At 41.7% G+C, this 22004-nt stretch overlaps 2 protein-coding genes across 2 annotated transcripts; both read left to right on the top strand.

The window, feature by feature from the left end:
• The first annotated feature begins 2399 nt into the window (after positions 1 to 2399).
• Positions 2400 to 12308, top strand: LTV1 (LTV1 ribosome biogenesis factor). The gene is made up of 11 exons (XM_074580528.1): positions 2400 to 2554; positions 4004 to 4135; positions 4641 to 4829; positions 5867 to 5954; positions 6898 to 7018; positions 7771 to 8020; positions 8737 to 8864; positions 9820 to 9959; positions 10244 to 10296; positions 11028 to 11228; positions 11815 to 12308. Exons 1-11 carry the CDS (start codon positions 2552 to 2554, stop codon positions 11926 to 11928), a joined length of 1419 nt encoding a protein of 472 aa, XP_074436629.1. The 5' UTR covers positions 2400 to 2551; the 3' UTR covers positions 11929 to 12308.
• Positions 12309 to 13566: 1258 nt separating this feature from the next.
• ZC2HC1B (zinc finger C2HC-type containing 1B) lies at positions 13567 to 21321 on the top strand. Its single transcript, XM_074579362.1, has 5 exons — positions 13567 to 13603; positions 14955 to 15019; positions 17160 to 17277; positions 18268 to 18405; positions 21196 to 21321. Exons 1-5 carry the CDS (start codon positions 13567 to 13569, stop codon positions 21210 to 21212), a joined length of 375 nt encoding a protein of 124 aa, XP_074435463.1. The 3' UTR covers positions 21213 to 21321.
• The last annotated feature ends 683 nt before the right edge of the window (positions 21322 to 22004 follow it).

Genomic DNA, 22004 nt, shown 5'->3' with positions numbered 1-22004 from the left:
GGATGTGAATTAAAGCAAGACGGAAAACCCCGAGACTTACAAAACTGAACAGGTAAAATCTAACTTGCACATGTGAAACAGATTACTAGCAACAGAGCTGAGAACAAAAGCTAATTTTTCCCACTTCCAGACTGACGTTGATGCTCCTAGACCAGATTTGGGGTCTACAGAATGACAGCACCACCACTATTAGATAGGGGGTCTCCAGACACAGGGGATTGTCAAGGGCAATCCTGTTACCAAGTCTGTGTACAACTACTTTGCACTTCTCTGATGCCAGAGCTACTTTAGGGACCTGGAAGCAATAAGGAGCATCTAATCTACTTTGTTACCCCACAGATAAATGCTAAGCACTGTATTTTTAACAGTTGGGTGATTCTGCTCTTAGTCACCTTGTGAAAAGCTAGCTCTGCTATTCCACCTGACACTGGGTTTGCAGTATAGACACACTATAGGAAGGGAGTTGCTCCTGTTAGGTGCAGTCCTGAAAAACCCATTCACAGCATGCAGTCAAAGGGTTGCTAACCTTCCTGTACCACGAGGTGTGTACTACAACCGTCAGATGGAAGGTACCTGCCATGTACCTTTAGGAAGGAAGGGGAAAGGAAGGTCTAGCCTTTGCGCAGATATGTACAGGAATAATTTGAGCACAGGAGTCATTTCAACTGATGGAGCAGACCAGATTAGTTTATGTGCTTCCATGAGAGTGATATGATGAAACTTGATGGTAAACATGCAAGACTTTAGAAAAAAATCGCCAGAACACTGAAAATCTGGGGTTTTTTTGAAGCTTTAGTGACACCTACTGAAAAACAATGAAATCCACTCAAATACACATATACATTTAGCTGCATACATATACACACATAACGTGGTTAATTATTTCTTAATTTTCAGTAACAACCTTTCCATAGTTGTTACTGCTTTAATTGTCTATATGCACATGGAAGAAACTGCTCCCTTCTGTGTTTTACACTTTCTTTTCGAAATGTAACAGAATGGTTTACATCATATTCCTAAAATACCAAGCATACTTTTTTTAAGGAGTGTGTTTGTGCACAGGCATGCTACATGGCATTGGTATAATTTATACAGCTAGAATGTCACATCACAAGAAATAAGAACTCAGATATGGTGAAACACTGTTAATACGAACACATTATTTACATCTCAGCTTTCAAATTCAGCCTGGATATGAGCTTGTGTGGAGCCAGATCGCAAAGGTGTGTGTCAGAGGTGACACTAGAATCATAGAACCATTTTGGTTGGAAAAGACTTTTAAGATCGAGTCCAACCATTAACCTAGCACTGCCAGGCTACCACTAAATCACATCGCTCAGCACCACATCTACATGTCTTTTAAATACCTCCAGGGATGGCGACTCAAACGCTTCCCTGGGCAGCCTGTCACAATGCTTGACAACTGTTTTGGTGAAGAAATTTTTCCTAATATCCAGTCTAAACCTCCCCTGGTGCAACTGGAGGCCACTTCCTTTTGTCCTGTTACTTGGGAGACCAACCCCCACCTCCCTACACCCTCCTTTCAGGTAGTTGTAGAGAGTGATAAGGTCTCCCCTCAGCCTCCTTTTCTCCAGGCTGAACAACCCCAGGTCCCTCAGCTGCTCCTCATAAGACTTGTTCTCCAGACCCCTCACCAGCTTCGTTGCCCTTCTCTGGGCCCACTCCAGCGCCTCAATGTCTGTCTTGTAGTGAGGGGCCCAAAACTGAACACAATATTTGAGGTGGGGCCTCACTGGTGCTGAGTACAGGGGGACCATCACTTCCCTAGTCCTGCTGGCCACACTGTTCCTGATACAGGCCAGGATGCTGTTGGCCTTCTTGGCCACCTGGGCACGCTGCTGGCTCATATTCAGCCGGCTGTCGACCAACACCCCCAGGTCCTTTTCCCCCAGGCAGCTCTCCAGCCACTCTTCCCCAGCCCTGTAGCGCTGCAGGGGGGTGTTGTGACCCAGGTGCCGGACCCGGCACTGGGCCCTGTTGAAGCTGGCTACGGCACGGCTGGTTGAGGAAGCCCTTTCTGCAGAGCCTGCCAGCGAGTGAGCGTCACAACGCCTCCCATCTCACACCACCTCTTTATAAAAGTTTATGGTAATTTATCGTAGCGACCGCCCGGCCCCTGCGCAGGCGCATTGCCCTTTGGCCCCTGCTGCCCAGCGTTCTGCCGCTTTGGGCGGAACCATTCTCCACTAGTTTCTGGGGGGGAGAAGTGGGGAAAATATGCCTCCGGAAGGTGGGAGAAAGTACCCTGCTTGGGATCACGGAGCCTCTCTTTTATTAAAAGACTATTTCAATCTGAGAAAAATCTCATTGCTTGTGTTACTGGCGTTAAAAAAACCCATAACCTATGCGGACTGGCAGCCTATCTCCTCCCCCGATGCTGGTCACTGGTTGATCCTAAGATGGCGGCGGTGGCGGCTCAGGGGTGCTGAGGGCTGGCCCGCGTGGGAGCGATCAGGGCCTCTGTCAGCGGTGCCGGTAACGGCTCCCCTCGCCGGCGGGCAGCGCGCGCTGCCCGGCCTGCTCCCGCACCATGGTGAGGAGGAGGAAGGCAGGAGGGCAGGGGACTGGGCGGCCACTAGCGACCCAGCGCCTGGGTCGAAGTCGGGCCGTTTGCGTAGCGCCGTTGGGAGGGGAGAAGCGGCAGCCCCGGACCCACGGCGGGGGCGGGAGGGGTCGGCGGCCTGGGAGAAGCGTTGCTGAGGGGCGGCCGGCCTCCCCACGGGGACCGTGAGGGGTGGGGATAGCCTTCCTTTCCGCCCGGCTTCCTGCGGGCCCAGTACCTCCCTGCGGTACCGTCGGTCCGTAGGGGCAGCACGTTGCTTGCTTCCAAAAGCTTATTGTATTTCCTCTTATGATTGCTCCAAGCCTACAATTTTAAAGTGCATTTTGGGGTTTTTAACTCACAACATACGGTGGCAGTTGATATGCTTTGAATTTTTAGATGTATCATGTTGTATACTTAAGGTTAGGAGGTAAAGAAAATAGATTAGCTCCGTAGAGTAGTTTCCAAGAAAGCTGGAGAGGGACTTTTTACAAGGGCATGTAGTGACAGGACGAGGGGTGATGGCTTCAAACTGGAAGAGGGCAGATTTAGATTAGACATCAGGAAGAAATTCTTTACTGTGAGGGTGGTGAGGCACTGGAACAGGTTGCCCAGAGAAGCTGTGGATGCCCCATCCCTGGAAGTGTTCAAGGCCAGGCTGGATGGGGCTTTGAGCAGCCTGGTCTAGTGGGAGGTATCCCTGCCCATGGCAGGGGGGTTGGAACTGGATGATCTTTAAGGTCCCTTCCAACCCAAACCATTCTATGATAAGTTGCATGTGTCTGCTGTTGACGTGTTTTGGTAGGTAAGTAAAGCTGGAATTTTTGATAAAAGTATTTCTCCAAGTCAGATGTGCTAGCGTGTAGGAAAGGTTTTCACCCAGTTAAGAGTGCTTCAGATTTTTATTGATCCAGAATATAGATGTACTTTTGATGTTAGAGTTGTGTCTGTGTAATGGTGCAGTCCATAGTTTTCATGGTTGATACGGAATTACTGGTGTGGGAACAGCCGTCTATAAACAATTTTTCAAGAAGCTAGGTGTGTCTAGATGAATTTCCTTATTTCAGTTTCCTGTGGTTCTTGGATGAAGTCTGTCTCAGATTTGACCCAGTGTTTAGAAAGTAGTTACTTAAAACTTCCTTTCTAGGTTTATATGTTAAGGCGTACATGCTATAATCAAATATTTATTGTACCAATATATTGCCATTTTGCAGCTGAATACAGCTGCATATGGTATTAGAACATATGAAATGGCTGTTGTGCATAGGGTGAGAAAAGTTAAGCTGCCACTAGTTTCTTTTCGCTTTGTCTCTTAGGTATATGTTTATAGGGCATTGCCTTAAAAGGAATACAGTAGCACGGTCCATGGGCAAAATATTCTTTCTAGGTGCATTTAATACTTCATTTTTTATTAATGATTAACCAAATGTCCTTTTGCAGCCTCACAAGAAAAAGAAACACTTCATAGACAAGAAGAAAGCGGTAACGTTTCACTTAGTGCACAGAAGTCAGAGGGATCCACTCGCTGCTGATGATACTGCACCCCAGAGAGTTCTGCTGCCTGCACAGAAAGTAAATACTTGCTTTTAATATTGAGGTTCATTCAGATAAGAAATATGGCAGGAGAGAAAAGTGGGTTCGCAATCGTACAATTCAAAAACATAGCCTAAGAAAAGGTAGGTTTTAGTCCAGCGTAGTAAAAAGAAGGGGGTATTGTAGGGAATTTGATAGTCGTGAGTTACTACCTGATGGGTTGAAGGATGACTAACTGGCATAAGGGTTATAAACATATTAAAACAACAACAACAAAGATTGCCCGATCTACCCTGAAAAAACAGGCTTTGTTAATTATGCTGCTTATCGAAAAAGTTGTTTAAGGTCCTGCTCAGACAGCACCCGAACACTGAACCAGCTGGTTACAATATTCTTATTGGCTGTGTGTTAGGGTAATGAGTGGAGAGAGGACTACAAGAACTTTAGAATTCAGGCATTCTCAATAGATGTGTTACTTCTCTTTTTACCAATAAGTTTTAAATGGACTTAAGTAACTAAATGTCTTTCTTTTTACAATTCCAAGGTGCAGGACGAGCAAAGGAGGGAAGAGCAGCGGAAGTATGGAGTCTTCTTTGATGATGATTATGACTATTTGCAACATCTGAAAGAAGCCTCTGGTCCCTCTGAGCTTGTCCCTTCTGTGCATGGACAGCAAAGTAGAATTATTGTCACAAGTGAGGAGCACATCGAAGATGAAATTCAGCAAGTTCCAGTAAGTAGTATTTTTGCTCATAATAATCTTATGCTGGTCTTTTGAGTTTAGCATCCTGTAGACACGTTAACCATATTCAACAAGTGCTATCGTGACTGTGAGATAGATAGATAGATATGATCCTTTTGACCCACAATCAGACTTTCCTACAAGTAAAACCAAAAGTTGATAAGACAAAGTTTACTGATGAACAGGATTTTGCTAGCACAGCGTTAAAACACTTTGTGTACCCATGACAAGCTTTTCTTGAAGAAATGGCTTAAAAAGGTATTTGTTTGAACAAGTCATGTTTTCTGGAGTTGGCATTTGTTTTTAAGATTTTTAGAACTTTTAAATGCTCTGGGGTTATGAATATGCCAGGTTGTATTACCAGGACACCATGCTTTTAAAGTGGAATGTAACAGAACCCAGAGGGAATAAAACCAAACTTTTCAATTGCTGGCATAACTTGTGGAATTTCATGATGCTAGATCACATTGGAATGGAAAATCAATAAGTAATGTCAAGCAATTGAAATATGCAATTGGCAGTCAGTCACTTTTAATTGAGGGAGTTTGGTTTAACCAAATATGGTAATTTTAGTCAAAACCAATGTTCTTAGTCAGAAATACCTTATGTAGTGATACTACATAAGAGTTAAAGTTATTTTAGATGTGCAATTTAGTAAGATTTTAATAAGCCTTTCAATAAAGGAGTAGTTTCAAATGTGTGTTCTCTAAAACAATAAAAAAAATATTACAAATTTCATTGTGTCTGCTGTGCAAGCATTCTCTAAAAAGCTTCAGAGATGCACAAATACTGTCTCTATACCTGGAGAATATTGACATGAGAATTAATGTTGCCAGCGCTTTACCTAGCTTTCATTGCAAGACTGAAAATTTGCCACCAATAAAGTAGTACTTGTCTTAAAAAATAAGTGGCACTCTCAGAGTTTCTTCTGTTCACGTGATTATCGGCACATTTTTGTTAATGTGAGCTCAAATGAGAAACTGAGAACAAGTATATTGTGATATCGGGTTTTTGTTTCTTTCTCTAAGGCTCCGTCTATTAAGTTGCCTTCCTCAGTATTTGCCACAGAGTTTGAAGAGGATGTGGGCTTATTAAATAAAGCTGCTCCCATTTCAGGTATCATTAAATCTTCTACCTTTCCGTAACGTGAGTTGCCATCTAGGTACTACATGATAATTATGTCTTTGATTACAGTGTCATATTAGTTTTGGTTTAGAACAGGATCAATAGCAGACAGAATGATCTATAGGAGACCTGTGCTTCAATTTGAGACCTATTTATGCGACTCACTAATAATAGCTTTTTAGCTTTGCTGGGGCAGGGGGAATCCATGAGCTCTTACAGTGTAGCAAATATAAACTAATAACAGGGGAAAACTGTAGATTTATTACTCCCATCTGTTTGAATCCAAGTCTGGAACTGGATTTTCACTTTCAGAATTTCCCTTCTTTTCAAATGCAGAGTTGTGTTTACTGTCCTCTATCCTTCATTAGTATTATTTCAGTGTTACAGACTGTAAGTACGCTTTTGTCATATATCCATGTTTGCACTGAACATTCACTTTGCAGCTATCTTAATATTTTATTACAGGAATTAATTGTTGTAGTTCTCTCTGTCCTGACAGAAGGATGGTAAAGAACGCTGCTGGTACTTGTAGCAGAGAAAGGCTTTCTGACCTTTTGTAATGTAGGGAATTTTAGGTGATGGGAGCTAGGATTGGTTGATATACAGTACTCTAGCTTGGATATCTGTCCTTCTACAATATTTTAAGTAAAATATATTAAAATACATTCCCTAGACATCTTAAGCTTCCAAATATGTTATTTTTTGGATGAGGAGAATTGACAAGAGGCTGGTGACTTGCCCTGGCTTGTATCAAATCTACAGATATTATTGAGGAATTTTGTGATTCTTAGGTTTAATCTTTCCTTAGTGCGAATTAACAGTCTAGTTGGATTGGGTTTTATCCATAAAAGCAGCTTCATAATGTCAGAGAAACTAATGTATTTATGTTGGTTTGTGGTTTGTTTTTGTTTTGTTTTTTTTTTTAACTTTCTAGGGCCACGGCTGGATTTTGACCCTGATATTGTTGCGGCTCTTGATGATGATTTTGACTTTGACAATCCAGAAAATATTCTGGAAGATGATTTTGTTCTACAAGCAAATGAACCACAGAAAGGGTACGCAGGGCTTTGTAGAACTATTTGTCATGTGTAAATACGAATGATGCTATTTGTTATTCCATGTATTGTTGTAGGAAGGCAAGAATTGTTTCAGATTTCAAATTGAATGCTTAGGTGTGTTAAAGGAAAAAAGTATTACCTTGACTTATGTGGGTGGTAGCTTACAAAACAAATTTTCATGTGTTATCCAAGAGATGGGTTCAATTTGTTACTTTGAATTCATGGATTATATGTATTTGTTTACATATGCAGTGTATGGAATAATGTGATTCTTGAACTATTTAAAACATTACCATCTGCCATATTTACAATACCTCAGTAATGATATTGATGAAGGCTAATGGGTGTTTCCAGAGCCTTTACAAATGCTTTATGTGATACCCCACTGCATATTTTATGACCAATGAGAAATTTTGCTAGTTTTAATAGTCAAGAATGCAGCTAGTATTTTTCCACTTCGACGTGTACAGCTGAATGTAAACATAACCTCACTCTCAGCGCACAGAGGTGTGATCCAGCAGTTATCAGATACGTTTTCAGCTTTCAGACAAAAGTAGTATTATGTTGACCTTGGCAACACTGTTACAGCTAAACTTGTTTTTCTTTTACTGGCTTGAAAATAATCACTTTTCATCTTTGCCTCTCAAGATTTAAATTTGTTCTTGCCAAATTGTTTCAGATAACCCAACGCTGAACAGAGCTGTGGAAAGGTCCATGTATTATTCTAAAACTTTTATACTTGTGTTCAGGCCATCAGATGCCAAGGATGAAGATGAGTGGGAAGATGTGGAGGAAGACAGTGATGAAAACGATAGTTGCAGTTTTGATAAAGACTATGATTCAGAAGGTCCATTATCAGATGATGGGGTTAATAGACAGCCAAAAGAATTTCTTTTTATGCAAGAAGAAACCAGGAGTCGTTTCACAGAATATTCTATGACATCTTCAGTAATGAGAAGGAATGAACAGTTAACCCTGTTGGATGACAGATTTGAGAAGGTGAGGCAGATCAAGAATGTAACTGTTAAACATCAGGGTGTTAAATGCTTCTTTGTCTTTTGATTCATCTCCTGTGTATGCCTGTGCAAATTCTTACTGCCTTCAGTAGTCAGGGCATCAAACAGCTGTTCTTTGCACATATTGCGCATTTACTATTGTGTGCGCTAAGAAGCCTGTGTTAAATAGCTAGAGTGTTAATTGCTGTTAAAAGGCCTAAGACTGATACAGTTAAAATTATTCCAGTCACTATAATGAGCATTCATAGTTTTTGTTACAATTCCATGTGAGAGGCCCAGTTCAACACAGGATATCATGCGCAAGTGCGTGGTAAAGACTCACTTATATCACCCTTTCTCCCCACTGTGCCAAGTATACATTCATAAAATGATGACAGAGCAGTGGAAATATGGTGTAACTTTTGTCCTGAGCAGTGACAGGCTTTTTAATGTACAGATTGAAATAACGCATCAGAATAAGAAACATTTTCTAGAAGCTGATTTAAATATTATTAAAAGATAATTTTGTGACTCCCATGCTGAAAGAATACTGACGGTAAGGAGGAAATCCTACTGCAGATGTGTTTGGTGATTGTTCAGCAAATGAGAGGGGCGAGGAAGAAGGGGTAAGTAGAAGGAAACGTGTAGATCTTCTTTAAGCTATCAAGAAGTTGCATGACAAATACAATCTAACTACAGATATCCACTTATTTATTTTAGTTTTTTGAACAATTTGATGAAGATGAGATTGGAGCCTTGGATAATGTGGAGTTAGAAGGCTATATTAACACGGACAATGCTCGGTTGCAGGAAGTCCTGAATGATTACTACAAGGAGAAAGCAAAGAAGTATGTATTCCCAGAAATGCTGATTCACATAAGTAGTTTATATTGAATCCTGTGTTTATATTGAAAGTTTGAGTATGTTGTTTCCCGTTCATGTACTCAAAAATTGCATCCCACAATCAAAGCAGCCACGTATGAGTATTATCCATTTTCTGGTGTCACTCAATGTCAGTCTGAACTTATGAGATGATAAAATTAAGTGGAGGCATTTTGTTGGTTTAGGTGAGATCATGCTCCTTTTGTATAATTGTATTGAATTTAGCGTAAATAATATCTAGAGGCATTCTTCCTTTCCCTTCTTAGTGTAACCTTTCTCCTTGTACTTTGTTTTAGCAGACTCTGTAGTATATTCTGTCTTATTGGTATGCAGCTGATTCCATTACAATACCTAGTTACATAATAATAAACTCGCAGGTGACTGTTGCGTGTGTACCACTCTTTGAAGCACTGCAAAAATCAGTGCTTATAAAGCAACCCCATGTCAATGTAAGACTGCGTTTCCACAGAATATTCACTTTGTCCTAAAGCAGGTGGTATTATCCCAAAGTTAAATGGCTAAATGTTCTCACATTAATCTTGTGTTTACTGATTGAAAGACATGGTAATGTGTCCCTTGTAGTGAAGGATGGCTGGTCAGTAGCAGAGTACATAATCACCTCTAGAGGTGCTTTGCTTACACACTGAAAAGTATATCCTCTTCATGCCCTCCAGTCACAAATTTTGTGTGCCACATACTTTTGAAATGCAGAAATACTTCTTTTTTTTGACTATGTCTGTTGTCCTAATGTTTTAGTTTATTTTGAGGATGCTTACTTAAGGAATCTTATTTTTGCTGCAAGTTTCATTGGGAACAGCTTTCTTTGGTTTGGGGTTTTACTCAGGGGAGACTGGGTTTACATATTACGCATTTTCAAGAAGAGTTAAACCTTTTTTTTTTTCTCTCTGGACTTCTTCAAAGTTGTGTAAAATTGGATGCTCTTGAACCCTACGAAGATTTAGACTCTCCTGTGAATGAAGAAAGTGAGGAAGAAAAGGAAGAAATAGTAGCTGTAGTTATTGAGGAAACAAAAGAAAAGTGGGATTGTGAATCCATTTTGAGTAAGTATTTTGGAGTTTGCTTCTTTGTTCCTAGGATTTTGAAGTAAATGGTAAGTGATCTGAGAACTTTGCTAATAGTGCTTTAGTTAAAATGTTTTATGCTTCTGAAGCACAGCAGCAGGAGTTCTTGCTAGATAAATCTACTGCTTTTGTGTGGGTAACTTAATTCATGCAATTTTACGTCTTCAAAGCTTGTGTAGTAGTACAATTCATAATAAATTGACCTAATTTCTATTTGCAAGCCTTTCTTCATTTTTTTTTTTATTTTTTTCTTTGTGACCTAGGTACATATTCAAACTTATATAATCACCCAACACTTATTAAGGAGCCATCAAAGGTAAAATCATTAAATTTACTCTGACTAACAACCTGGCCTGGGAAAACTTGAGACAAAAGTGATTGTTTTCTCAATGGGTATCTGTTTTTAAAAGAAGGAGGGAGCAGAAAAGAGGGTTGGGGGAGGTGTTAGCTTGTGGTATTACTTCTTCAATGAAGAAGGGTTTGGATATATTTTTTTCTATTAGAAGGAAAATTGAGTAAGTTCAAAATTTCTGCAATACCTAGGCAGAAATGTAGAGAGCAAGGAATGTACTTTCTTGTTATCTGTGACATACCTTTGTGTAATCTGTGTCTCACAAACATGTATTAGGGGTTTTTTTTCTTCAAAATAGGCTTCTGTTTCCCTTCTACGGTTTGAAGCAATTTATTTTAGTTCTTTGGGCACTGCGCGATATTCCAGATATGTGAGATTTTGAAAAGAAACCTTTTTCTTGAAAGCTTATAAAGGAATATGAAGTGTGTACTTAAGTTCAGTTTTTTTCAGTAATATTTAAATAAAAGGGAGAAACTTTTCTTGTTCTGGAAGGCCAGATTTTGCTCACAGGTGTGTCTAATTTCTTACTTCGGGATTAATGTGCATTTTTCTGAGGGAAGAATAGTGTGAGGAAACTTAGCTGTTTATTACTGTTAAATCTGAATCTAATGTTTTTATACTGATAAGGCAGTGCAACGTGCACTTCTTGGAGAGAAAGCTAGGGACCACTGATACGTATGTGCTCTCTATTTTAGCCAAAACCAATAAAAATTTCACAGAAGACTGGAATTCCCCTACATATCTTGCCTCAGAAAGGTCTTACTGCTAAGCAGATTGAACGCATGCAAATGATTAATGGTAATGACCTGCCAAGAGCATCAACACAGCCCCGTTCCAAAGACGAGAGCAAAGAAGATCGGAAAGCTAGAAAACAGGCAATAAAAGAGGAGCGAAAGGTATGCATTATTTTAAATAAGACCCTGCAAAAACATGTTATATTATCTGAATTCTGCCTTACAAACTTTTTTTAAAGCTCATTTGTTGTTATGTCTGGAAGTTAAGGGGAAAAACTTGCTGGTCTCAAAGGACTAATTATTACTTCTTCAAAAAAAATCTACTGCAAAGAAAGTTAACCTCATAATTTTGTTATCCTGATTTCCTATATGGAAATTTTGATCTGTTCTTGCGGCCACTATTTACATTTATAACTTCAGAAAGAGCCCTCATATATCCTTATTATCTAGGGAAGCAAAGAAAATAGTTGTGATGTTTCAGATCACATAAAGTGAAAAGTCTCTGAAAGAAATGTGGAAAATCTAATTGGTCACAATGATATGCTAGCTGTTTTATTTAGGAACAGAAATTGCTAGCACATTAGAATCTTCAGCTAATTAAAGATGATAATCCTGGGGGCACACATATTAATGTGGCTACTAATAATTAGTGCCATAAATAATAATATTGTCCAGATTTCTGCTGTCTTCATTAGAATGGTTTCTTTTTGCATGTTATGCCTATTTTGTAAATTATTTGTATGCACAGGAACGCAGAATGGAGAAGAAAGCAAATAAGCTAGCCTTCAAATTGGAGAAAACAAGGCAAGAAAAAGAGTTGCTCAATCTGAAACAGAATGTTCAAGGACTGAAGCTGTCTTGATGAAACTGAGGAACTTACTCTGGAAACATCCTTAAGTTTTCACTTGTATTGAGAAGGGAACTGCTAACTCATAGCTTTACCAGTTATGCACAGAGGGTTATTCATATATTGCAGTAACAAGAACCAGTAATTTCTCATTCTTTCTGAAATGGAGCTACGCATAAAACAGTGTATTAGTGATGTCTGTTCTGTCATGAGTGACATGGCAACTGTTGCAAAGTTTCATTACAGTAGAAATGTATTAAAATTATATAAAAATTATTTTTCTTACAAGCTATGAATGGACAAGTTTTATATATATGTATTCAACAAATCAGCAGAATCCTACAGATCTGATCTGATTAGATTCTTCTATTAAATTATTTCAGTTTACAAAGCAATATATCCATTTATGTCTTCTCTCCCTTATACTGATGGTTAAATATAATGCCTTGATATAGCACAGTGTTGTAAGTCAAAGAGTTTTCACCCACTCTCCTTAGTTCTTTTCTGGGTTGGTTATTTATTGTTTGGGTACTATTATGAAAGATGTAAAATTACCTTTTGTAAACAGAGGTGTCTGAAAAGCTGTTGTGCAGGTAGACATCCCTGTTACCTAACCTGAATTTTACATTTCTTAGCAAATAAAATCTGTCGCAACAAGTGTTGCAGTAGTCAATGACCCTGACTATTGACGCTGAAATCAGCTTTGCTGAAAGTACTCAGTCTGAGTAGTATGGCAAACAAAACAGCAGATACTTAGAAAAATACTGTGTGTTGTAGATGGCCATTGTCTTGAGTTTCCTAAAATATTCTTCAGGTCTTGCATTTGATTTGATTTCATTGAAATACAAGCTTATGACTCACCCTAACTGTGGCACAGACTTTCTCAAGATGAGCAGAGGGCCAGTATCTTTAGGCTTGGTGTGATCTTAAATTTCTGTACTGTGCATGTGAGTTATTCTGATAGCCCTCTATTCATAACAAACCCTCAGCTTTAGATCTTTAGCCTGAGCAATCTTCTGCCTTTGTGTGCGAAGTTAACCATTTTACTGGTAAGGAACACAGTAACCAACTCATCAGTAGACTGGCTTGACTACTACTAAATTCAAAGCATCTCAAATATTCCTTAAGCAATTTTGTGACTACTAGATGGAGACAAGCTAGCAGAAGGACTGATGAGGCCTTTTAATGTACAGAAAGAAACAATTCAAAGTACTTCTTTTTATTGGAAAAAGGCTTTTGTAATATATTTTAATTGATAAGTAACATGGCTTTGGAGAAGGGAGTAAACAGGCAATTAGGTCTACGAGTCTCTTGATCACTGCTCAGAAAACTGAAGTGTCAACACAGTTTTCATATCTAGATTAAGCCTTAATTTTCTAAAATCATTAAAGAGTCTGTGTTAACCAAGTAAGTAGAAATCGTCTGTAAGCTTAGAGCAAGTTTCAGGGTTGTCATTTATCTGATACCTGTACTAGTTTTCATATGTTTTACAGGCTTAAACAGGGTCTGCCTGTGTCATAATTGTTAATTATGTAATTGCTGATGCATGGTAACTTGAACTGTGAGCTTTTGAGTCATGAAGACTAATGACGGAGTACTCTTCACTCCTGACAACAATGCAGAAGCGGGAATTTGAGAAACCATTCCATTGAGATGAGTCAGATACCAGGAAAGGAGTTAAACGGGACAAGTGAGTAACAGAAGCTGTTCAGTGGTTTGGATGGAATGTGATTTTGTGGTTTAGTGGAAAGGAAAATCTTTTACTAAAGCCAATGCACGTGTTCTTTACTAGCACTTAACTCATCTGCTGTTGTACATGTCTAAAGTAACTAATCTTCTGTGGCACATTGTCCTTTTTTCCAGGTTTCTCATTGCTGATTCAGTGGCATTGTGCCTGTACCTACATTTCTTTTTTTAAAAAAACAAAACAAAAAAACCCTGTACCAGTCAAAACCTTGAGGGGATGAGAACAGAGTGAAAGAGAGGGGGGAGGCAGAGGAAGACACTTGAAATGAAGAGTATAGTCCAGACTAAGCACAGACACACAGAAAGATGTGGCATGGGAGCAAAAGTGGAAAGACATTTAAACAGAGGCAATAGAATAAGAGTCAAAAAGGTTTTAGATAGGCTTTGTTCCTCTGCACTTGTAATGAATGGAACACTGTAGTAACCTTAACTCTGTGCCTTGGAGTATGGTATAATCTGAAGGAAAAGGTAGAAACGAAAGCAGTCGCGCAGCTGCTGCTGCTCAGCCAGACAAGGATTTCTTTTGTTTCAGCAAGCGCAGGTAAGGAACGCTTAAATGAGAAGTCTTTCCCTCTGTAGGTTACAAGTCTCATGAAAAAGGCTCTTTGTTGTTGTTCAAGTTTTCCTAAAAGCTGTTTTTGTTAATACAAGTAATGTTGCTGCTCTGAAATGAGTGTATGTGACTGCCATTGGAGTCAGAAAGGCTAAAACTACTTTCCATGTAACTTAAAAACCTATTTTTTTTAAAAAAAATTTACTGATTTACGACATCCACAAAGTAAGATCATCTTGGAATGCTGCTTAAGCATGTCATGGAAATGTTCTATCTTAAGAATGAAGATTGTGTCACACTTGAGAGTGCCACCTGCCACCCTGAGCCATTACTGGGCATCGCAAACTCCTGATGACTTCCAAAGGAAATGGAATAAATCTGGGTGGGGATTGCCTGCTCTTGCTTTCCAGCGCAGCTCCCAGCATTTAGGCGGCGAAACACCTCAGTACGCTTCCATCATCTCCTCACCCAACCGTGATGCTGTTGTGAAAGGACATACCTGAGCAGTCATGTGGAAAACAAAAAAGCGCTCCACCGTAGTAAAGGAGCGCTTGTGCGTCGTAGGAACGAGATAAAAGAAGGCAGTTGTGCAAAGGGGAGCCCAGGCACGCGGCTGTAGCCGTCCCTTTCTGACAATGAAATAGTGTTTCAGCCAGGGCTGAGTCCCAGCGCCGACGCTGCTGTCGTCACCCTGTCCTGTACTGTGTAACCGAGACTCTTGCACGGTTTGAATTTTACACAGCTGCCCAAAGGCAAGATCTGGCTCCTTGTACAACCTGTGGAAGACATTTTGCGCCAGATGTTCTGGTAAAGCAAAACGTTTTTTTTTACTTTTTTTTTTTTTTTTTTTTAAATGGGAATATCTATGCGTTTAGCTGGAAGGGGTGGTGAGCGCTGGGGAAGGAGGAGGTGGCTGCTAGTAGAGAAATGGGTTGAACGCATGTTTAAACAAGCAAATGATCCAGTGACTGCTTTCATTACTGAATTTGATGAGAGAATTAACGAATGCCCACAGAAATATTGTGACTTAATCTGCAGTCTTGCACTATCTTAATTTACCTGCTTGTCCAAAAACAGATGTTTACTGTATATTGCATTTAAAATAACATATTATCTCTTGGTGAGACGTAAATTACTAACCTGAAGCTTCCTTTGTGTTCCAGGTTTCTAGGCAGAATGTGTTATTTCAGGCTTCCTGGGAAAAATAGACTAATAAACCATCTGATAAGTAGTCCCTTTGACAGCACAATGCAGGCACCAGGCTCTGTTCCAAAGCCTGCTGAAATGAATGAAAAGATTCCCCCTGACCTCCCTGATCCCTGGATTACCAACTAAATGGGTGGCTGCACAGTTTGCCCGGCACAACCCAACCGCGGGGGCTTTTCTGCAGAGGGGGGGGGCTCTACACACACACACACACACACACACCCACACACACACACACACACCCGCCCTTTGCATTACTGATCCTGCGGCGCTGTGGTACATCAGATCAGCGCTGCAACGGAACTAAAAACTGATTCAGGGGAAAAAAAAAAAGAAAAAAATAAGAAAAATGCACTGGAAGCTGAGTAACTATGAGCACCAAGATGAAAGTGGAACTACCCCACGTTAGTAGTCCCACGTTTGGTATCTCAGACCCGATACATGAAGAACGTGATGGTTTAATCCAGCAAAATCGTTTGAAAAGATGGCTATCTGTGTTTGCGGGGAGGCGGGAAGTTTCGTGTCGCTATGACTAGCGTGAGATACAAGTCCTGTAGTGCCTCTCTGTGCCCCGATGATGCAGGACTGGTGTGCTCTTTGGTGAGCAAGACAGCTACCTGCCGCCTTCTCAGTCCTGCAGAGGACTCCTCCTCTCGAGTTTCCTGTCAAAAATGTCTAGAAAGAGAAGATAAGGACCTGAAGCACATAAGTAGGAAAGTTCAAAGGGGAATGAGGATGTAGAAATGTGTGCTGTGGTAGGAGCTGCTTCTTGGCCCAGCCGAGCTGTAACCAAAATGCCTTGCTCAGGCTGCTGCTTAACTCAGAGTGGATGGCGTAGAGGCAAGAGAGTGGGTGGCGTAGAGAAACCAATGAGAGGATCAAGAAGAATAACTGAGAACAGGAAGAGGGAAGTGAGCAAAGGAGGATAGGAATGGGGTCTTTAATTTACCAGCCGCGGGTGGGCTCAAATAGGTGTGATCCATAGCACAGGAGAGAGGAGGGAGCCTGGCCCTGGCTTTCACAGTGTTCCTCGCAAAGGGGGCTGGCCACCCTGAGGTCAATGCTGAAATCTGAGGCGCTTCTGAGCCTTAAAGCCCCTTTGTTGTGAGGCATGGCTCTTCCACAAATTCGGCACTGGATATCTACCCGCCTAAAATTTCCCTGTGCTTTCAGCTGCGGGTGGAATCCCTGTTTTTCCTTGTGAGTTGTGGGGCTGGGTGTGCTGGTAAAGCAGCTGCTCCCTTTCAGCCCGGGGCTGCCACTGTTCCAGTGGTGCTGCTGTTTGTCAGGGGAGCCCCTGTCCGGAATACTTACCTAAACTCAAAGAGCTAATATTGTAAATATCGGCCCCTGGAACAGGATCAGTCTGTTCTCCCCCTTAACCAAGAAAGAAAGAAAACCCAGGGCAAGGGTAGGGAAGGAGAAGTCCAGCGGGATTGTTCCTGTTCACAGACACAGTCTGTTCTTCTCTGCAAGTCGTTATTTGTGCGGGCTTCCAGCATGTCCCTGAGCAGAACAAACTGGAAATGGCTTCTATGTCTTATTTGTGTTGAACTGCAGCTGTACTTGGACAGCTTTTTAAAGTTCTGTTGAATTCCTTCAGGAGTTGAACTGACCCTGAAATAAATACTGCTTCAGCTCCCCGCTCCTGAATAGAAGTAATTTTAAAGCCTGGATAAGAAAGCATCATTAACAAAGCATGACTTCAACCCATAAATGACTGTGTTTCTTTGCATCCCAGCTGAGACACGATCCAATATGCAAGAAGGTCTTCAACAAGAAGCGCAAGCCCTTCAGCTCTTTGGAACAGACTGCGGGGAACAGAAATCACCACTGTGAAGCAGCAGCCCCCGCAAAAGGTAATAGTTAAAATTGAAGTGTGGGTGTTACCTCCATATGAAGTCTTTCATTCAGTAATGCTGCTGTTTCCTTCGGGGACAAAGCCTGGATGTTGTGGATGAGTCTCACATATGTGCTTGACTGAGTGCCAAGTTCTTTCCTCCCCCTCCCTGTGCTGCTAGCGTTTGAGAATACTTCTCCGTTAAGAACCCAAACCAGTAGGTGTCATGACTGCTCTGGGCACACGAGCGTCTCTGCTCTTCTAGGAAATGTTCGTGTATGTATTTTAAAGACGACGCGAGTCTCTGTCAGCTTCCTCTTCGCTTAAATCTAAAAGAGAGCGTGATCCAAGATGGCTGGTGCATCAGTGCCCCAGGTCGAACCTGGGAGCTGTCAGTAGCCCCCAGTCTATGGAGCTACGGCGATTCACTGCTATTGAACCCAAGGGTTTAAAAGTGCATTTAAACTGAACGTATTTACAGAGCTTGAGGGGAAGAGGCTTACGCTCTTACTGGAACAAGTTTTTTTCATGCACTGTTGGGGAGGAGGGGAATATGCATGGACCTGTGTGTGTATAATTTTACCCAGAGCTGCCAAATCACTACTGATTTGGTACCCATGCAGACTGCCATTGTAAAATGTCCTTTAAAATCAGTTGTAGAGAGAAACAGAAGCACACAAAGGTTCAAAGCAAGAAGAAGAATCTGACAAGTGTAGGAGAAGGGAAGGCGTTGGTCACAGTGTCTTTTCTATTCCCTCTTAAGCATCCTTTGGTCTGCCATGACCAGGGTGTATTGTTGGAGAGCATTTTTCTTTTATCCATCTTCTGGTGCTGTCAATAGACAGCAAAGGGCTAAACCAGCTTTCCTATGCCTTTCAAAGAACGCACGCTGCTTTTGTTTGTAATGTTTTTCCTTTCCCTCAGAAAGGAAGAACCCTCAGTCTAAGATTTTTCTCTGTCCATTGCAAGGGGGAAATATAGTTTGTGTCTTCCTTTTTTTCCATTACAGAACAGCCAGAGAAGAAATCTAACTGGAGGCAGCACCATGAGGATTTTATCAATACTGTTCAATCAGCCAAGCAGGTCACAAAAGCTCTGAAGGAGGGCCACCCTCTTCCGCCTCCTCCCCCACCAAGCATCAATCCAGGTTTGTGGTCTACTTTATCTTCTTAATGTTCTCGTACTGGTCATTGGTAAAGCAGCGACCTCTTATCGCCCACAGCTGGGCTTCAGTTTTGCACCCCCCCCAGCACAACACAACGTGAACATTAATTACCTCCATACTCTCTAATTTTCAGCTGTATTTCTTGGCTTAAAGTGAGTAGGACTGCAATGTAGAGGTGGTGGGAAGGAACAGAAAACTAACTGTACCTTTTTAAAGGCAGCAAGTTTGGGGTCTGATATAGACAGCGCTTTGGGAGGAGGGTCGGGATGCCTGTGTTGTAGCACAGGCTGTACCAGTGCGTAACGGAGGGTGAAATACATCCCCTCGCCATTCAGAGCAACTGTAGTGCATAGAGGGTTCCCCACTCCCATGTGGTGGCTTTCCACTGTCCCCTTCTCCTGTGTAGTTAGGGGAAGCCAGTTAGAACAAGGCTGGTCTGGTTTACTACTAATACCAGGTGTGGTCTCTGCAGAGAGCTCACTGTGTTGGAAGTTACGGATCCAAAAAAACGCACGTAGAGCCAGTATTTCTCACGATATGTGATTTATGAAACGTGGGAGCAATTTATGGAACATCTCAGTGCAGTCTCGCCTGCGTGAGGGAGGCGGAGGGAGGGGGAAAGGGGGGCTCTCTGGGCTCACTTCCAAAGCAGGAATTCATGACTGATAGCAAAACCAGCTGCCATGATTCCAGCCTTTCTCCTCCTCTAGATGACAGCAGTGTGGTATAAGCAGCGGGACACATCTTCCTTCCTTGATTGGGGTCAAGCTCCTCTCTGAATTTCCACTGCTGAATTCTTTAATGACTCTGTTATTTCTTGTCTGACTCCCAGAACAGACCCCTCCCTTTCCTTCTCCCTCTTGGAGGAAACCAAGTTGTGCAAGAGCAGCGGTAGTTGTGGGGAAAGGAAACGGAGAACTGCTTTTTAGGAAAGACAAATTGCGGAGGGGCCTAGTGGGGATGTATATCCTGTACTACAGGCCTGGAGAGAAAGCACATGGATTGTGGGGAGGAGGGAGAGAGAGATTCCCCTTCCCTCTCTTCCTCCTCCAAATAGAGCCCAAAGCTCCTTATTTTCCCCTGAAGTGCCAGGTCGCCCTGCCAGCCCCCCAAAGCCGGGCATCTGCCCTCTCTCGTTCTCCGCTCCTGTCTTCAGAACCATTTTGCTCACACTGACGGTCTGGGGCTGGCCTTAGGTGGCTGCTTGGGCCACCTTTTCTGGGCTGTTACGGGGAGAAATGATTTGTAAAGATGCTATATCTGTAATACTATGATAAGGACACTTGGTCTGCTTTTGTAAAAGGCACCAGGCAGGGAGCAGGGGTCTGAGGACAGCAAGGGCAACGCAAGGGCTGAATGGGACTGTGTTGACCCCAAGCGCCAACCATTCATTGAAAAGAGTAGGACTGCACCAGTGATAAATGTAGCTGGGCAGCTTTTAGCAGAATCAGGACTATAACCCTGTGAAAAAGGACTCTAGGAAGCACTGCGGTGTGTTCTTCACAGCGCTGCTCCGCACCCAGAAAACCTGGCTCTTGGAAGCGCCTCACCTGCTGGGGCACAACTTCTTAAGGAAACAGATTTTGCAAAAACAGCTAACAATCTTAATGACCAATCTGCAAAAGTAGTCTTAAAATCATTGGCTTAGACTACTCAAGGAATTTCTAAATATCGCTTTTTCTGCAGATTTGTTAATTGTGAAGTTGGGGGTGGGAATAAGACAAAGATAATAAAATCTGCTTTTATTAATCCCCAGGGATTTATTTCTGAAAGCAATTACTGTTTGTTTGGGTAATACCGTAAGCATGTATTTTGGGATCCCGAGTGCTTTTTCTAGAGGAGGTTTTTGTAGTTCTCCAAAGTTTGTACTTCAGGAGCTTATGGGAACTCACTGTGGTCACCTGCTGATGGAGCCAGGTTTTGAACTACATCTTGAACGCCTCAGTAAAGCAGGGCAATTCTTCTCCCGTAGTGTAGAAACTGTGACACAAGTTGTTCCTTTCACATGATCAGACTATATTCAGTGTCCACACTGCTCATGAAGATTTAATGAGGCTGCAGCATAGAGGCACATGAAGTTTTGTGAGGAACAAGCTGCCCACCGTGCCTTTGCTGCAAAGACCACCAGACAGGGTTTGGTAAGCAAACACAGTCACGCTTGTCTTGTCACAGAGGCAGATTTGCCAAACTGTAGTTTATGGTGAGTAAAGACCTATATTAATATAAAACTTAAGACTCCAGGGAAGTTGGTGAATTGTTAAGAGAAGGTACATGCTGAACATCAGCTAGGGAGGTCCCCAAAACTGGAGCCCTTTGTCTCATATAAAAAGGGACAGAATATGATTGTACGAAAAAGTTGGACAACAATTCCTTCAGACTCTTCTGCGCTTCCAGGGTAACAGCTGCAGGGAAGCAGAAACCTGGCAGCTTTTGCAATATGTAGAGAAAGCTCTTCCTGTTCATTAGGGCTCCCGGCTGTCTGCAGGTTTGCTCTTCCCTGCAAATGTATAGCTGATTTACTCCCTGGGCTCTAGACACAAGGCCAAAGGTCTAAGCCCCTTTAGGGAATCAGAAAAGTGGAGGTAGTTGGCAGTGTCTTGAAGTGAGCTCCTATTTTATTACAGAAAAAAAAATAAATGTAAACAGTTCCCTTAGGAGAGTACTGATTTTTGTATTTCTTTTGGAAGATACTTGAAAATCTTACCTATTTTGGGCAGGAAAAATAGCTTCCAGGTGGTGGTGGAGGTGCACCTTTTTCTTGTTCCTTCCTAGCACTGCTTCAACAGTGATTTGGAGAGTTGTCACCAGGTTCCATAACTTGCTAGATTTGAGTGTGGGTTGCGCATCTTCTTTTACTATGGCAAGCATCCAGTGACTCAGAGAAAACCCCCAACCTTAACAACTGCTGTGTCATCCCTTCCGAAGCGAGTACAAGAAGGTGCCAATACAGTCAAACCTGGGCCAGGTAAGGAGTTCACTTCGCCATACTTATGTTTTTCTTATAACAAACTCTGATGTATTTGAGGTGGGGGGTGGCATTTTTAAAGCAGATCCTTGGCTTTGGAATCCAGTTTTCTGATAGAATAATAAAGTTTGATATTTTTTTACTTTTTTTTTTCTTTTTTTGCAAATCTGGGCCTTGACATGAAATCCTAAACTCATTTCCGTACAACACTAGTTAGAAATGAGAAGGGTCAAAAATTTCCAAGCGGATGTTGTTGGTATTGAATGGCTTTCCAAGTCATCATCCTGATCCGTTGTGCCGAGTGTATACACAGGGGTTTTCATGTGGGTTCTCAGGAGGGGCTTCTTAGTCCTTTCAAATAGAGGTCCTCAAACAGAAGTGTCTATATAGCCCCAAAATATGCAGTCTGGGTGTGAGGTTCCTTGTGTCCCATAAAAGACTCCATAACCTTTCATCTTTGATGTTAAGATTTATTCCATCTTCTTTATCTTTTCTTAAGTCCGTTTAGATGAAGCATCAAGCTTTGTGTGTTGTTCATTCCATATGACTTTCCCCCTGTTGGTTCAGCCTTCAAATTAACAGCACCACATGCCTAAAACAGTTCCCGCTAGGCAGC

The sequence above is a fragment of the Larus michahellis genome, chromosome 3 (genome assembly GCF_964199755.1).
Source record: "Larus michahellis chromosome 3, bLarMic1.1, whole genome shotgun sequence".
Taxonomy (NCBI): Eukaryota; Metazoa; Chordata; class Aves; order Charadriiformes; family Laridae; genus Larus; species Larus michahellis.
This window is presented reverse-complemented; position numbering and strand designations above follow the sequence as displayed.

Coding starts and splice junctions, on each gene's coding strand:
- LTV1 (XM_074580528.1), top strand. Junction 7,019..7,770: donor GCAAATGAACCACAGAAAGG/GTACGCAGGGCT, acceptor ACTTGTGTTCAG/GCCATCAGATGCCAAGGATG. Junction 8,021..8,736: donor TGGATGACAGATTTGAGAAG/GTGAGGCAGATC, acceptor TATTTATTTTAG/TTTTTTGAACAATTTGATGA.
- ZC2HC1B (XM_074579362.1), top strand. CDS start 13,567: ATGAGTCAGATACCAGGAAAGGAGTTAAACGGGACAA. Junction 13,604..14,954: donor AAAGGAGTTAAACGGGACAA/GTGAGTAACAGA, acceptor AATTTTACACAG/CTGCCCAAAGGCAAGATCTG. Junction 17,278..18,267: donor AGCAGCAGCCCCCGCAAAAG/GTAATAGTTAAA, acceptor TTTCCATTACAG/AACAGCCAGAGAAGAAATCT.